Below are 16,850 nucleotides of genomic sequence, written 5' to 3'. Positions count from 1 at the left end.
AAGGCATAGTCCTGGCTTAAGATAAACCGTGTCTGTGAAACCGGGCTGTTATAATTTGCACAGTGATTAATGGGTAATCTCTAGTTTGCAGTATCTGCGACTGTGTTTTCACCTTTTTCTTGTTTTTACAGGTATAACTTTAATTGTATTGCTTGTAGTCAATATGTCTCATGTACAGCTGCTTTGTAACAATGAAAATTGTAAAAAGCGCTATATAAATAAAGTTGAGTTGAGTCTCACACATATCTTCTGTGTGTTCCAGCTGCAGCCATCTGCCAGCCTTGCAGAACGGTTACGGCTTTTCAAGTCTTTATGTGAGCGACATGTGGCAATAACTGAAGCTGGTTCCAGAGATCCCACAGCACCTGGCCAAAATGTGATTATCCGATTGGCTGATGGAAAAACAATGATAGGGTCAGCAGGGATGACAACACCGTTACAGATTGCCCAGAATCAACGGTAACGACATAAGCTCAAACTCATCTGTGTGATGAAGTGCTTTAGACTGTTTGTAGTAGTCTGTTATGAAATAATCTGTTTCTTTTTACAGAATTAAAGGTGCAGTTGTGGGCAGAGTGAATGGGGAGTTGTGGGAGCTTGGTCGCCCTCTTGTGGCGGACTGTGAACTGCAATTGCTGGGCTTTGACTCAGTAGAAGGGAGACGGGTATGACATTTGTGATTTTGTTGTGAAGTTGTCATATCACGAGAAATTACATTTTCCCTGATCTTTTTACAGAGTTTGTACTATGAAACATACTGTTATTTAAGAACTAAACCTGATTCCTTGAGAGCATCTGTAAGTGTTTATATGCTCTGCTGTAGGTGGTTTGGCAGACAGGAGCGTGTGTTTTAGCCAGCGTGATGGAGAATCACTTGAATGCTGAAGTGTGTCGTGAGGGAACATCAGACACTGGACTCTACTGTGATTATCTGCTCCAGAAGAAGTAAAGGCCCTCTAACCATTGATGTGTGACTCAGCAGTCTGTTATGTTGTTTATTCTTGGTCTGTTTAAATGGGCAACATTTTAAATGCCCCCTTATTTGTAAGTCGCATGAAACCACCTGCTAAATTAATAATTGTTTCTTTGTTAGTGATCTGTCTCTGATGGAGGTGGAACAGAGGTGTAAAGAGATGGCAGCTGTGAAGATGCCCATCACAAAGCTTGAGGTCACTGTACAGGAACTGAGGGAGATCTTCCAGGTCAGCCTGCCTGCCAACCAACCAATGGCTTTTATATGTCTCATAAGATGTGAACATTTTTCTTGTTTGTTTTTGTAATTTGTCTGCATTGGGTTTGCACTTAGATTTATAGATACGGAGTCATAGATTAAAGAAGTTACGAGATTTCAAAAAGTGTGTTTTGTGTGGTTTTAGGAAAGCGCCGTCAGACTCCAGCTGGCTGAAGAACAGATAATGGGAAACACAGTCACTCTCTACAGGTCTTTTTGTTTACATGACATCACCAAGGTCATGGGTTTTATATTTTTTTGGATAAAGATATCTGCAAAATGGAGTGTAAATGTCTAATCGTACTGTCTGGATTTGATTTATGACATCGCAATTGGAAGCTCCGCCCATTTAAAAAAAAACAATTTACAATCCTGCTTAAAGGGATAGTTCACCCAAAACTAAAATATTCTGTCATCATTTACTCACCCTCGAGTTGTTCCAAATCTGTATACATAACCAAACAATTCTTGGCCAACATTGACTACCATAGTAGGAAAAATTGCTTTATAAATATTTTTGTGTTGAATATATTTTCAAGAATGTAGAAAGCAAACAGTTTTGGGGCGCTTTTGCAATATTTTCTATTATGCTAGGCAATGGTGGCCAAGAACTGTTTGGTGTAGGGATGCTCATTTCGGTTAATTTCCCTAACCAAGAGCCGACACTCGTTATCCGAACATTAACCGTTAACCGATAAGATTCTAATAATAAATTGGAATAAAAAAATACATGCTGCGTCTCATTTCGAAGGCTGCGTCCTCCGGAGGTCGCGTTTGTCCGCCGCATACACCTTCGCATGCGACATCCATAGGACGCAGACCTCGAAATGAGACACAGCTACAGTTGACGAGGGTCTGTGACACGTTAAATATACAAACATTTTTTCACAGATTTATTTTAACATGCAAACAGCAGCATAACGAATACATCAACAACAGCACCTGCATTCACATATTATCACATTTTCACGAACCTGCGGAGTTTTGGACAATGGAGAAAATCTAAAATAATATAAATCCAAAGCATAAAATAAACAGCAAGAAAAAAAACTGAATTAAATAACAAATTATGACAAAACGAAAACAGTAGTACCGGCAAAGTTTATTTACGTCAGAAAGTTTTTTCATCACATAAAAATAGCAGGCCTACCTCAATCCAAAGCTTGGAGTTTTTATTTAATAAAGTAACATGTTTATGTGTTGTGGTGACAGTCTGGAGCTTGTTGACAATTAGACCCGCGGCAGAAAACACCCTTTCAGATGGCACGGATGTCCCGGGAATGTAGAGATAACGCCTCGGGAAGCGCGTCACATTTGCTTTCCACCAGCAAGTCTTAGCTAAACACATATCAATCCGATCTGCTATACCACCCAAAATACAAACATTATTTTTTACTTATTCATATTTCACATTCGTATTTTTACGTCACGTCTAAAAGAAGGCAGGGAAACCACCGGTCGCGCCGTTTTCTTCTCCTTTCCAAAGCGCACGGGCAGCCGATGCTAAGCATCCATGAGATAAATTCATGTAAAGGATAAATTGATGGCTAGCACCGAAATCCCCTTGCAGTAGCTCCGCTATTAGCTTTGCTGAGCCGTAGACACGTCGGGAAGACAGAGAATGTCACAGCGCATTGTGAGCGCGATTGTCCCGTGTCTAAAACGAAGAACTTGAGCTTGAGCAAGGCTGCCAGTGGCACTCCGTTTGGAGGAGTAAAGCCCTGACAAATGTGGCCTCAACAATCAGATGAATTACACGTGTCCTGTTTCGTCAAGTGATTTGCGTGATCGGATTTTAATCTGTGTCGAAAACGTTTCGGAGGGCATTTACACCTAGTCGAACGCGTCTGCACGCTCCGTGAGTTAATGCTTAGCATGTTTTTCTTTCACCATACAGAAAACTAAAAACATGTACGATTTAATAGTCATTTAAAAACGTATTATGAAATTATTTTTATTATTAAAAAAATATTATTAATATTATTAAACTTAAAATAAACATACCTTTTGAATCGTTTAACTGATAGTATTAACAGGTCAAAATTTGAACAATCGGTTAACCGGTCAATATGAGCATCCCTAGTTTGGTGACGAGCATTTTTCAAAATATCTTTCTCTGTGTTTATCGGAACAAAGACATTTATACAGATTTGGAACAGCTCGAGGGTGAGTGAATTTTTATTTTTGGGTGAACTGTTCATTTTTACTCGCCGTTATTCGTCCTTCAATTGCTTACTGTTTCATTTTAGTTGTTTGCATTTAATTAGAGAACTCTCGCTCTCTCTCTCGCTCTCTCTCTCTCAGGTGTGGGGACAGTATTGGTGTGTGTTCAGGAGTTCTCCTTCCACACACAGGTTTCCTGAACGCCTTTACGATGCTGCAGGTAACGCTCTGTGTTTGCTGGGTCCTAATGCCCTTCTGTGTTGCTCATCATGTTTAGTTTAGCTGAATGTGTTTGTTGTGTTGATGTGGTTTGCATAGCGTGACAGAGGACGGTCACTATGGAGGACTAAACCTGCAAAAATTATAAATAAATAAATGTATAAATAAATAAATATATAAACGAATAAATGTAATAATATGAAAATAAATAAAGGAATGAATGGTTTGATAAAACAAAATAATTCGTTTTAGCTATTATTGATCTTAGCTTTAACTTTTCTTTTCATTTTTTAAATTGATTTATTATTTTTTGTGTCCATTTTTAATTATTTTTAATTATTATTTATTTTTAGATTATTTTATTTATCATTTCCTTTTATTTTTACATTTATTTATTTATACGTTTATTTATTTTTATATTTATTTATTATCGCATGTATTTATTTCCACTTTTATTTATTTATTCTTGAATTTATTCTTACTTTTTTGTGTCTTGTATGATAATTAGATGGGTTGGTCTTGCCTACTATTGGTTCAGCGTAGATTGAAGCGTTTGATCGATTACTCTTGACTTGTTTTGGACTAACGTCACGTCACTCACTGATCGTTTGCTTCGTGTATAACGTTAAGTAACTATGGCGGGCGCACAATTAGCTAGAGAGTTACAGCATTTAGCCAATGAAGTCGATAACCATGCATCAAATGACTATGTGTCATTCAGATTAGATGCACTTATTGATGATTTATTACAGATTGACGGCGAGATAAATGACAAAGTTCTCCCTCGGTTGTTAGCCTCTTTGCAGCACATTCAAAGTCTGTGCGAGTCAGAGGGTGCTATGGTGGTGTTACAGTTCAACTGGTGAAAATCATAAAGCACAAAATGTAATAAGGTTTAACTACACAGATGAGCTTGTAAACCGAAGTCGCAAGCTAACGCTTTGTCAAAGTGATAGTTATAAGCAGCCTTTCGGTTAGAAAAAGCGTAAAGATTTAATGTAACATGATGTAACATAATGTAAATGAATTGAGACATAGTGAACTTAAGTCACAAGTTAACACGGTAGTAATGAGCATCGTTCTTTCACTACAGGGGCCATCAAATGGAAACCATTCCTTCTAAAAAGACGTGGTTACTAAACGGTACTCGTAAACTACATTCCATAAGAGATAAATAACACAGAGGTCACAAGTTAAAACGGGCATATTCCCTTGATTCATCCAGCTGCATATTGTTGTGTGACATCTTGATATTATTGCAAAGATCCGCAGCAGCTAGCATTGCGAAATAGCTTAGTGTGATTGTTACCGTAGTGACACGCTGCCTCGCTTTATTGTATGGGTACGAATCCCGTGTCAAATCGCTTTATTTATTTTTTCACCTCGCTTCAGCCGTTACGGGCGATCATACCAATAATTTGCAATCTTAACAAGAATGTCAAAATCATGTAACAAGAAAGTCTGTGTTTATTAGACATCTTAATATCAAGTCGTCTTGTGCTTTCAGAATCGACGAATCTGCTGAGGTCGTTCATGCACCTCTTTGGCAGAGGACCTGTAACCGGAACTTGGTCACCACCTTAGCACCCCCTGACTCGCACAGATTTTGAAGAACTTTGTCATTTATCTCTCCGTCAATCTGTAATAAATCCTCAATAAATGCATCTAATCTGAATGACACATAGTCATTTGATGCATGGTTATCGACTTCATTGGCTAAATGCTGTAACTCTCTAGCTAATTGTGCGCCCGCCATAGTTACTTAACGTTATACACGAAGCAAACGATCAGTGAGTGACGTGACGTTAGTCCAAAACAAGTCAAGAGTAATCGATCAAACGCTTCAATCTACGCTGAACCAATAGTAGGCAAGACCAACCCATCTAATTATCATACAAGACACAGAAAAGTAAGAATAAATTCAAGAATAAATAAATAAAAGTGGAAATAAATACATGCGATAATAAATAAATATAAAAATAAATAAACGTATAAATAAATAAATATAAAAATAAAAGTAAATGATAAATAAAATAATCTAAAAATAAAAAATAATAATAATTAAAAATAATTAAAAATGGACACAAAAGAATAATAAATCAATTTAAAAAATGAAAAGAAAAGTTAAAGCTAAGATCAATAATAGCTAAAACGAATTATTTTGTTTTATCAAACCATTCATTCCTTTATTTATTTTCATATTATTACATTTATTCGTTTATATATTTATTTATTTATACATTTATTTATTTATAATTTTTGCAGGTTTAGTCCTCCATAGGTCACATCCTCCTGCCCTATGTCGTAATAGAAACGGTGCAACAGTGTTTATATTCTTTTTGCACGATTTCCTCTGCATTTTTCCACTGTTTCCCATACGCTGTGTTAAATATTTTTCTTTCTCTTCTCCTTTAACACTCTCTGTTCCCTTTTCACAGCAAGTCATTCTTTTTATGATTATGACACAATGATAGGAGGTTTATTTATAACTCGGTTTTGTTCCACTGTAGCTTTTTTCAGTTCAAAAGTGCTTGGTGGTCTGGTTGTGTGTGTTCAGGCCAGTTTGGATTTTGATGTGTTCCATTAATACTTTATTTAGCTTTTTTGTCACGTTTTTGTTTTTTTCCCCCTGTTAAGGCAACATGTTACTTGCTGAACTTGCTACACGTAGCAAATGTCTGCTAGAGTCTCACTCTTTTGTCACATTCAATGATTAAAACATACAAACGAGCTTGTCTTAATTTTGTTATTTCTGCTTTCTTGCAGGTATCTCCAGTAACACTGTCTGGTTCAACAGAGGCATCGGGCATCATGAGGATGATCGGCGTGGCGTTTCCAGGAGGGAGAGAGCGAGAGGAGTGGGAAAGAGAACAGGAGGAGGCCAGGAAGAGAGATCACAGGCGAATCGGCAAGGTCAGGTTTAGTGCAGAGGAAGTCCTTGTGAGTCACGAGACAACAGTGATATTCAGATGATTCAACATACCTCTGCATTGACTAAAGGGCTGTTTACATTTCGCGCAAATTCGTTATTTTAAATGTAGACATGTTGCCAACACCTGTAAAACCGCGTTTTTCCAATATATCTAAACTACATCATATGCTGTCACTATCAGATGCAGAGAAGCTAATTCATCCATCATGACGTCAAAACTAGATTACTGCCACTGGATTATTTATGATATTTTATAGTAGTGAGTAGTTTTAACACGGTATCAATAATCATAGTTATTGATATCACAATTATTGTCATGTGATAAAGTAATTATCCTAGTACATTCTGTATTGTATGTGTCCTAATACAGTTTTTTTGTGTATGGGTCTGGCTTCAGAATGGAGCTGTTGGTTTATTGATGTTTTTTTACTGTGTTTGATATATCACAGATGCAGGAGTTGTTTTTCTTTCATGATGTCAGTCCTGGCAGCTGTTTCTTCATGCCTAAAGGAGCTCATATATACAACACGCTCACTGACTTTATCAAGGTACAAACCTCATGCCACGTCAGCACAGTTCACCTCCAGATCAACATACTGTACACTAGGGCTGTGCGATTTTGGGAAAATATCTAATTGCGATATTTTTGACAGACATTGCGATTGCGATTTGATTTGCGATTTTAACTTTTCTAATTCAAGCTTCAGCTCAATATTGTTGTGTGGAGCACAGTATGGGTATAGTTACCCTGCTCAAAGAAAACAAAAAAAATGTTTCCATTAAAACCATTACAAAATTCATTTTTGTAGTGTGTTTAGGGCATTATTCAAATAGGGCTTACTGTTGTTCAATTGGTTCCCAACTTCCCGATTACATCACACCAATAGAATCCAAATACCAGTGTACACTATTAGTGACATAGACATAGTTACATAGGCTGATTTATTATTTTTTATTTTTTTAAGTATGTGGGATTTTTTAAAACAAGTAGAAAATGTGCTGAATGTTTAATTTCATCCAAGTGAAATTAGCAAAACAGTTAGATAGAATTTACATTTGTTTGAAACGTGGAGCTAGGCGTGAGTTGACATAGGGTGCGCGCGTGCGTCAAGCCTCGTCCATATTGCCAGATGCCTGTGTGGAGCCGGACTCAAGTACTATAAACGTCATTACGAAACAGGCTGTGTGTGCGCGTCAAGTTTAAACGACTCGTCCGCGAGATGCGGGAGACGCGCGAGTATGAAACAGGCTATGTGTGCGCGTCAAGTTTAAACGGCTCGTCCGCGAGATGCGGGAGACGCGTAACGCGGGGCAGAGACGTGCGAGTGTGACACAGGCTGTGTGTGCGGTCTTATGAATTGGACGGTTCTTTAATATTTATTTGCCTAATATGATCGATCTGACTCTGCAGATGCCATAATAACACACACTCTCTCCTGCCTTGTGTTTGTTTGTTTTTTTAATGACGGACGTTTATGCAGTTGGCTGGGGCAGTGCTGATTAGGCATAACGGAGGTTCGCTCACTCAGTTGGTTAGCAAGAATGCCACTCAAAGCGGGCTTGGAACAGACGCGTTTGCTATTTTTCACATCGCTTCCACATCGCAGCCTCTTGCGATTAGCAAATCGCAACGTCTCACATCGCGATTGCGATTCGATTTCGATTAATCGTTCAGCCCTACTGTACACATGCTTGTAACATGCATGAAAATAAACTGTTTATAGTGTAAATTCCAGTTGTAGGGCAGTGCCCTCAAAGGGGCACTGTCTGTGCTTTCCTCAGTTTTCATGCACTCTATTATTTGCGAATGTGTACAGGAAGTTAAGGGCAGTCCACAAATGTGCACATGCGCTGTAACGCTTATTTACACTAGTTTATGTTGTTGCTTTGAAACCGTCTATATAGTGTCCAAAGACATGTCAGGAGCACATACCTGTACAGAATCAGAATGTTACCTTGATAACAGCAAAATCATGTTTATTGTTGTTAAGAGATATTCTTTCATTTATCAAATACATAAATATTTCTTATGAATTTGTTTGATTGTTAAATTTAAATTTCCAAATTTTGCACACTGTCTCTTGATGTTTGTAGCTTTCAACAAAGAAATATGTAAAAATGTGTTCTAAGTCTAGAAGGGTAAGGGTGCATTTGAAGGTTTTGAAAACCCATGTAAGATTTAAGACCACCCAGGATCACGATTACAAATATCAGAATTATTTAGTGGCCATCATGTGTATTTCACCTTGTGGAATGAAGTTGCTCAGGATGACCCAGAGTAGCGGTCTCTGTCATGGCATGTGCCAAAATAACACTTGGAATTTGCCATCATAGTAGCGTATTATTAATAGTAATATGAACCACTTTCTTATTCTTTCAGAGTGAGTACAGGAGGCGGGGCTTCAGCGAGGTGGTGACCCCGACTCTATACAGCACATCTCTATGGGAGAGGTCAGGACACTGGGAGCATTACAGCGAGAATATGTTCACAGTGACCTGTGAGCCGCATACCTTCGCTCTGAAACCTATGAACTGCCCCGCCCACTGGTGAGTCGTCCATCTATCAGGAAGTCCATTGTGAATACATATCTCTTACTACATTGTGATTTAATCATTTACTCCATCAATTAAATGACCTACCACTAAACAAATAAGTGATCTAGTTACGTAAATCAAATCTCATAATTTCCATAATTCTTCTGAGTGATTGTATTTTTTTTTTTCATAAGTATAAACGGTGACGTCTGTCTGTTGTGATGTAGTGTGATGTACGAGCAGAGGGTGCGCTCCTGGCGCGAGCTGCCCATTCGCTGGGCAGATTTTGGAGCGTTGCACCGTAATGAGCACTCGGGTGCACTGGGGGGTTTAACCAGAGTCAGGCGCTTCTGTCAGGATGACGCACACATCTTCTGCACACCTGAACAGGTACCAGGTGTTTGGTTGTTTTTTGTCTTTTGTGCTCTCTCTCATTTCAGAGTGACTCATTAAGTGTTTTGCCAACTTATTAATAATAACAAATAATAAAAGGAATGGCAGAACACATTTAGGGAAAAGTTTTGGGAGCAAAGAGAAATCTGTCAAATGTCTGTAGCTGTCTGTGTAAGACAGTTAAAGAAAGTAACAACATCACTTCATTTTAACAAAACACATGAAAGCTATAAATCAAATAAAAACATTGCACAGAATGTTGGGTAAAACAGCTTGAATACATCACATCCGACTGAATATGTCGTCAGATATGAGCACACTGTCTGTGAATGTAAGTTTTGAAACAGTTGCTCTCCTTACAGCTGATGTTATTCCAGTTAGATCAACTTAATAACTTTTGTAAACAAAGCCTAAAATTAACACTTGTTAGGGGCAATTCACATTTCGGGTCTAAAACCGTGTGGAAAACGCGAGCCGCCCCGCTTTCTCTAGTCAAATAAGCTGAAAGTTAAAACTATTTCCATCTCGATGCAGCGCCGTATGCACATCGCTCCCTATTTGCGCACGCCTGCCGCTTGTCTACATTTAAAATAACGAACTTGCGCGTGCAAAAGACGCGAAATGTGATGGTGTCACTGATATGCAAATTAGTGCGTGACGTCATCTGGCGACATTTAGCTACTTTCCATTGAAAATAGTTGGCAACACTGAATGAAAGGTTGTGCCACAGCTGTTCTTAACGAACAGTGTTGTGATAAGCAAAATCATGTTTTATTTTTCTTTAATGGTTATTAATCCACCAGTATCTGTAAAATATAATTATTGTTGTTATCCATTTACTGTTTTACAGGAAGGGCAAAAAACAGTAAAGCATTTTATTTTTTTATTCAGATGCCCAACTAGAGTTATTTAATTTCAGTCTTGAAAAACAATATTTCTCCCAAATTTCAAAAAAATATATATTGTTTCTGTTTTCATTTATTTGCAGAAAATAAACAGGTCAAAATAACGATGCTCTGTATTTTTTCAGACCTCAAATACTGCAAAGAAAACAAGTTCATATTCACTTTTTAGCAAAATACATGTTATACAAAATTTTTTTTTAAATGTGATAAGCTCGATTTCGAGTCTTCAAAATGACGTACTGAAGTACGTCAGATGTGACTCATTATGTTCCCTAAGTTTTCTTTTACCTGCTGTTGACAGGTGTGGCAAAAAAACTGTACCCCATTTCTAAATCTTTCCTGCAGTTATAAAAAGAAAGCGTGTTCATTCTTCACAGTCTCCCTTGAGAAAGTCTCACAAAAGCTCTTTCATGTCCATCCATCCCTAAACGCAGTGTTTCTCTGTCTGTTTTCATTGTAAGGCTCCTAATGGATGTCTTGCTTTGACCACCTTTTGTAAAGAAACGAGTCTCACTCATTCGTCTGGGTTTTTCTGGTTGGCCTCATGTCTGATTCAGCTCTATAACTTCAGTGTTTATTCTCTCTCATACACGCCCTTCGCATGTTTACTTAGTTTCTCCTCTTTCGTCTTTTCTCCACTTCAGTTGGAGGGAGAAATCACGGCATGTTTGGACTTCGTGAGGAGCGTGTATCGTGTCTTTGGTTTCTCCTTTCACTGCCTGCTTTCCACCCGACCGACGCCCTGTCTGGGAGAGCCCGCCCTCTGGGACTGTGCCGAACAGGTAAATGGATCTCACAACTGCCGGTCACGCCCAGCCATGCCCACTGTGATGGAGGCTGTTTGGGTGGGCCTGATGGCATTTCCTGCACTTGATGTCGGGATTTGTAACATCCTGTCTGCACAAGTATGAACATATGAGGTGAAACAATATAGGACACAAGTAATGTGAACGTAGGGCATGTCTAAACCGACAAGATTTCGTGTCAAGGTTTAATTAGTGTGTGGCTCTGGGTCAGAGTGAGGAATGTGGTGAGTAGATTGAGTTACAGAGGACATGCAGCCAATAGTGTGAAGAGAATCAATTATCCAATCAGCTGCTGAGTTTGAAATGTGAACGGGTGTGAGTCAGTCGCTGTCTAGTGTTACAGGAATTCATTTTTTTAGTGTTCTTTGTACAAGGTCTTTCACATGACTTGGCTTCTGAATTGCTACAGTATATATTAGTTTGTGTGAAAATAGGATTTCGAGGACTGTGCCTATCAAACCTATTTGTTCGGACGGGCTGACAAATTCGAACTTTAAATGTTTGTTGGAGATAAAACAGTTTTTTAGATTTTATTAAGTACGTGTGCCCAGGCTTCAATGATTGTGACATGGAAATAGTTTACATTTCTTCTATCCAAAGCGACTTAACTACGATTTTAACATTTTGTTTTGCGTTTCAATGTTTAATTCAATTCCATCCATATTTAGCGCAGAAAATGCATGTTTCAGTGTTACCAAACAATCTTAAATAATCGTTATATGAGATGATATAAAAAAGTAGCTGGATGTGTTTTTAACCGATTTTTGGGTAGAAAAATGAATATGCGTTTTAAAGCAATGATAGCTTGATCACAATTGTTTGTATGAAAATGTTTTGTATGATGTTCTAGTTGGGGGATTCTCACAAAATCTTGGTTTCAAGATGACAAACATGTTTTCTTAAAAACACTCACTTTGATTTGACTGAACACAATTTAAGAAAACTCACTGTAGGCTGAAAAGTGGAACACAGTTCGTAAACTCACACAGATGTGCTTTCTCAGGTTAGAGAGTTTCATTATTATAAGAGAGAGATTAACAAACCCGATTCCAAAAAAGTTGGGACACTGTACAAATTGTGAATAAAAAAGGAATGCAATAATTTACTAATCTCATAAACTTATATTTTATTCACAATAGAATATAGATAACATATCAAATGTTGAAAGTGAGACATTTTGAAATGTCATGCCAAATATTGGCTCATTTTGGATTTCATGAGAGCTACACATTCCAAAAAAGTTGGGACAGGTAGCAATAAGAGGCCGGAAAAGTTAAATGTACATATAAGGAACAGCTGGAGGACCAATTTGCAACTTATTAGGTCAATTGGCAACATGATTGGGTATAAAAAGAGCCTCTCAGAGTGGCAGTGTCTCTCAGAAGTCAAGATGGGCAGAGGATCACCAATTCCCCCAATGCTGCGGCGAAAAATAGTGGAGCAATATCAGAAAGGAGTTTCTCAGAGAAAAATTGCAAAGAGTTTGAAGTTATCATCATCTACAGTGCATAATATCATCCAAAGATTCAGAGAATCTGGAACAATCTCTGTGCGTAAGGGTCAAGGCCGGAAAACCATACTGGATGCCCGTGATCTTCGGGCCCTTAGACGGCACTGCATCACATACAGGAATGCTACTGTAATGGAAATCACAACATGGGCTCAGGAATACTTCCAGAAAACATTGTCGGTGAACACAATCCACCGTGCCATTCGCCGTTGCCGGCTAAAACTCTATAGGTCAAAAAAGAAGCCATATCTAAACATGATCCAGAAGCGCAGGCGTTTTCTCTGGGCCAAGGCTCATTTAAAATGGACTGTGGCAAAGTGGAAAACTGTTCTGTGGTCAGACGAATCAAAATTTGAAGTTCTTTTTGGAAAACTGGGACGCCATGTCATCCGGACTAAAGAGGACAAGGACAACCCAAGTTGTTATCAGCGCTCAGTTCAGAAGCCTGCATCTCTGATGGTATGGGGTTGCATGAGTGCGTGTGGCATGGGCAGCTTACACATCTGGAAAGGCACCATCAATGCTGAAAGGTATATCCAAGTTCTAGAACAACATATGCTCACATCCAGACGTTGTCTCTTTCAGGGAAGACCTTGCATTTTCCAACATGACAATGCCAGACCACATACTGCATCAATTACAACATCACAGCTGCGTAGAAGAAGGATCCGGGTACTGAAATGGCCAGCCTGCAGTCCAGATCTTTCACCCATAGAAAACATTTGGCGCATCATAAAGAGGAAGATGCGACAAAGAAGACCTAAGACAGTCGAGCAACTAGAAGCCTGTATTAGACAAGAATGGGACAACATTCCTATTCCTAAACTTGAGCAACTTGTCTCCTCAGTCCCCAGACGTTTGCAGACTGTTATAAAAAGAAGAGGGGATGCCACACAGTGGTAAACATGGCCTTGTCCCAACTTTTTTGAGATGTGTTGATGCCATGAAATTTAAAATCAACTTATTTTTCCCTTAAAATGATACATTCTCTCAGTTTAAACATTTGATATGTCATCTATGTTGTATTCTGAATAAAATATTGAAATTTGAAACTTCCACATCATTGCATTCTGTTTTTATTCACAATTTGTACAGTGTCCCAACTTTTTTGGAATCGGGTTTGTAGTTTTGATGCGTTTCACCACACAGTTTATATTATGGTGTAAATGTAGCTTGTAATAAGGAACATAGCAACTTTGTCCCATTAACGTATAATTGTAGGAACTACAGGGACTGTGTGCAAGACTTTATAAGGAGGGATGCATTTCCAGACACGGTTATCTAGGGAAACACCAGCCTCTCATCCTGCCTCGCATAAATGAAAGTATTTTGGGATTGTCGAAAATTAGATGTTTCACAAAGTTTTAGTAGCAATGTGAGGGCCTACCGACTACAGTGAAGCTAACAGATTTTCTTTTGAAATCTCTTTTGATTTCTGTCCGAGCAGCAGCTGGAGAGCAGCCTGAAACAGTTTGAAGAGCACTGGGAGTTGAACCCTGGAGACGGGGCGTTTTATGGACCCAAGGTGAGAAAGAGAGCAGCGTTCCACCCAGTTCTGAAAAATCTCAGTTTTCCTTCCTCTATATAGAAGAGAGCCAAAACAGACAAACATTCCTTGACCAAGACAGATATGTAACGGTTCTCTGAGAGCATTTAGGTCTCTTCACATGATTTGATGTGGCTCTCTGCCATCGGTCTGCTCTTTAAATAGGCGACAGTAAGCAACATCACTGAGGACTGTCTGCTTGGCCTCAGGGTTGACGGTTCTAAAGAGACTTTGTTTTAAATGATTCGGGCGTACAGGATCAGATTATGACTCTTAAAGCGATCAAGTTCACAGCATTTACTGAATGTTTATTTGCTGAGTTTGCCCAGGAGGTGCGAATCACAGTCCTCTGTAGTTCGTCCTTTGATGGATGTATTTGGAGAACATGTTTACTGAAGAATAAACCTCTGCTTGTTTTTCATTACGTTTTTTCTGATTAGATTGACATCCAAATACGTGATGCTCTTGGCCGCCAGCACCAGTGTGCCACAATCCAGCTGGACTTCCAGCTGCCCATCAGATTTAACCTGCAGTATGTTGGGTGAGGTGAATCTTATTTTCTTGTGTGAAATAAAGTGCTGAATGTCACAAAAACACGTCCAGGATGTATTTCACCCCAAAATCAACAGAACTAAAGTACAGTACCACTTTCTTTACATTACAGTGCTTAAAATGAGAATGTAATTCATTGCTAATATTATCGCAATGCAAAAAATGTGCTTCATTGTGTTATTGCCCATATATATTTTCTGTTTGAAATGTATTTTTTCAAAAATGTTCTGGACAGGTTTCAGTAATGTCACTTATCTGTGCGTCTCGCTCAGGACTGATGGAGCGATGTACAGACCTATCATGATCCACCGGGCCGTGCTGGGGTCCCTGGAGAGGATGATCGCCATCCTGGCTGAAAACTTTGCCGGGAAATGGTATGTGTATTTTCGTGTGTGTGTGTAAATTCAGTGTGTTTTGTAAAATGTGCAGCACTCATCTTCTTTGTTTGGTCTTTTTTAGGCCATTCTGGTTGTCTCCAGTACAGGTGATGGTGCTGCCTGTAGGGGGCAACAGTGAAACATACGGGCAAGAGGTCAGAGAAATTCCAACAGTTTGGACACGCTTTATTTATATATTATAACGATTTATGTGAACGTTTATGAGTATAATATGCACTGTACTGGTGGTTTAAGGTGGTCCAGAGGCTGAGGGAAGCTGGCTTTATGGCTGATATTGATGATGATCATGGTGCCACCTTAAACAAGAAGATTCGCTCTGCACAGCTCGCACAGTACAATTATATATTTGGTGAGGATCTAGTCCATTTTTTTACTTGCTGTTGTCAGTTAGTATACTTTTTCACACTTATGCAGACCAGGAAAACAGTTAGATTTTTATTAAAAAGTATTAACTTCCCGACGCTACCAAAACATTCAACCAATGGTGTGAGTTATGGGTGTGGCCATCTGTTTGCCCAACCAATGGAAGAACGGGGAAGCGTTCAGGAACCTGTTTGAAAACAATCATTAATTTTTGCATTCATGTTTCTTAAAGGGATAGTTCACCCAAAAATAAAAATTCTCTCATCATTTACTCACCCTCAGGTTGTTCCAAACCTGTATAAATTTCTTTGTTCTGCTAAACACAAAGGAAGGTATTTGAAAGAATGTCAGTAACCAAACAGATCCCGTCCCCCATTGACTCCCATTGTATTTATTTTCTCTACTATAGCAGTAAATAGGGAATGATATCTGTTTGGTTACTGACATTCTTCCAAATATCTTCATTTGTGTTTAGCAGAACATATAAATATATTATAAATGTAAGTTTGTAACAACCTGAGGGTCGGTAAATGACTAGAGAATTATCATTTTTGGGTGAACTATCCCTGTAACACTGCCACGCTTAACATTGAAATGTTTTTGATTGTTTAATTGTAGCCATGTCATATCCATATGATGCACATCTAAAGGATGTGAGTGTTTTATGACCTTTAAAGTGAAGGTCAGGTAAATGAACACTCCCTTTATGTTTCACACAGTGGTGGGAGAGAAAGAGCGTGAAAACGGGACCGTGAGCGTGCGGATGCGGGGAGGAAAACAGCTCGGACAGAAACCACTGGAGGATGTGATGAGGTCACTGACTGAACTTAGAGACACACAAACCAATCAGGAGGACTTTTAGACACTCAAGAGTCAACTCATGGAGAGAAGAGCAGATGCTACTCTCAACATCCTGACACCGGTTACCGGTTACACTAACAAAGCAGATGCTCAGATATCTTATGAACTGTGGACTCAAGCTGAACCTGAAGTGCTGCAGCTACAATATTTTTTGTTGCTTTTTTATTTATAATAAAATCAAATTAAATATGAGTCTCTCGGTTTCTGTGTCAATATACTTGGCAATTAGGAACGCTAAAATCTATTTTGCTTAAATCACTTCATGGTAACTTTCCTGAATAAGTTAACAAAATAATGAATCGTTTATAAATATAAAAAAGGGCAGCATGCACACAAACGAAGCATAATTATTCTTAATTTTGTTTGTTTTATAAGCATCTTGTGTGCTTCAACAGAATCAGATAAATATGTCACTGACTATTTCAATAGTGACCTA

At 38.6% G+C, this 16,850-nt stretch overlaps 1 protein-coding gene across 2 annotated transcripts in view; it reads left to right on the top strand.

The window, feature by feature from the left end:
* LOC130557457 (threonine--tRNA ligase 2, cytoplasmic-like) overlaps positions 1 to 16,606 on the top strand; it is an 86,682-nt gene extending 70,076 nt beyond the window's left edge. The window contains exons 2-18 of one of the 2 annotated variants that reach the window (XM_057339201.1): positions 263 to 459; positions 551 to 665; positions 824 to 945; positions 1,094 to 1,202; positions 1,377 to 1,441; positions 3,536 to 3,614; positions 6,380 to 6,526; positions 6,995 to 7,093; positions 8,926 to 9,092; positions 9,308 to 9,470; positions 11,023 to 11,160; positions 14,142 to 14,219; positions 14,681 to 14,781; positions 15,065 to 15,166; positions 15,252 to 15,324; positions 15,425 to 15,539; positions 16,273 to 16,606. In XM_057339201.1, coding sequence (XP_057195184.1) covers positions 263 to 459; positions 551 to 665; positions 824 to 945; positions 1,094 to 1,202; positions 1,377 to 1,441; positions 3,536 to 3,614; positions 6,380 to 6,526; positions 6,995 to 7,093; positions 8,926 to 9,092; positions 9,308 to 9,470; positions 11,023 to 11,160; positions 14,142 to 14,219; positions 14,681 to 14,781; positions 15,065 to 15,166; positions 15,252 to 15,324; positions 15,425 to 15,539; positions 16,273 to 16,415 — 2,013 coding nt within the window. In that variant the 3' untranslated portion in view covers positions 16,416 to 16,606. Of the gene's footprint in view, positions 1 to 262; positions 460 to 550; positions 666 to 823; positions 946 to 1,093; positions 1,203 to 1,376; positions 1,442 to 3,535; positions 3,615 to 6,379; positions 6,527 to 6,994; positions 7,094 to 8,925; positions 9,093 to 9,307; positions 9,471 to 11,022; positions 11,161 to 14,141; positions 14,220 to 14,680; positions 14,782 to 15,064; positions 15,167 to 15,251; positions 15,325 to 15,424; positions 15,540 to 16,272 lie in introns of those variants that run through there. The other variant, XM_057339200.1, reaches the window with a different exon arrangement.
* The last annotated feature ends 244 nt before the right edge of the window (positions 16,607 to 16,850 follow it).

The sequence above is a fragment of the Triplophysa rosa genome, linkage group LG8, assembly GCF_024868665.1.
Source record: "Triplophysa rosa linkage group LG8, Trosa_1v2, whole genome shotgun sequence".
Classification (NCBI taxonomy): Eukaryota; Metazoa; Chordata; class Actinopteri; order Cypriniformes; family Nemacheilidae; genus Triplophysa; species Triplophysa rosa.
Note: the sequence above shows the minus strand (reverse complement) of the source record. Positions and strands in the feature narration are given on the sequence as shown.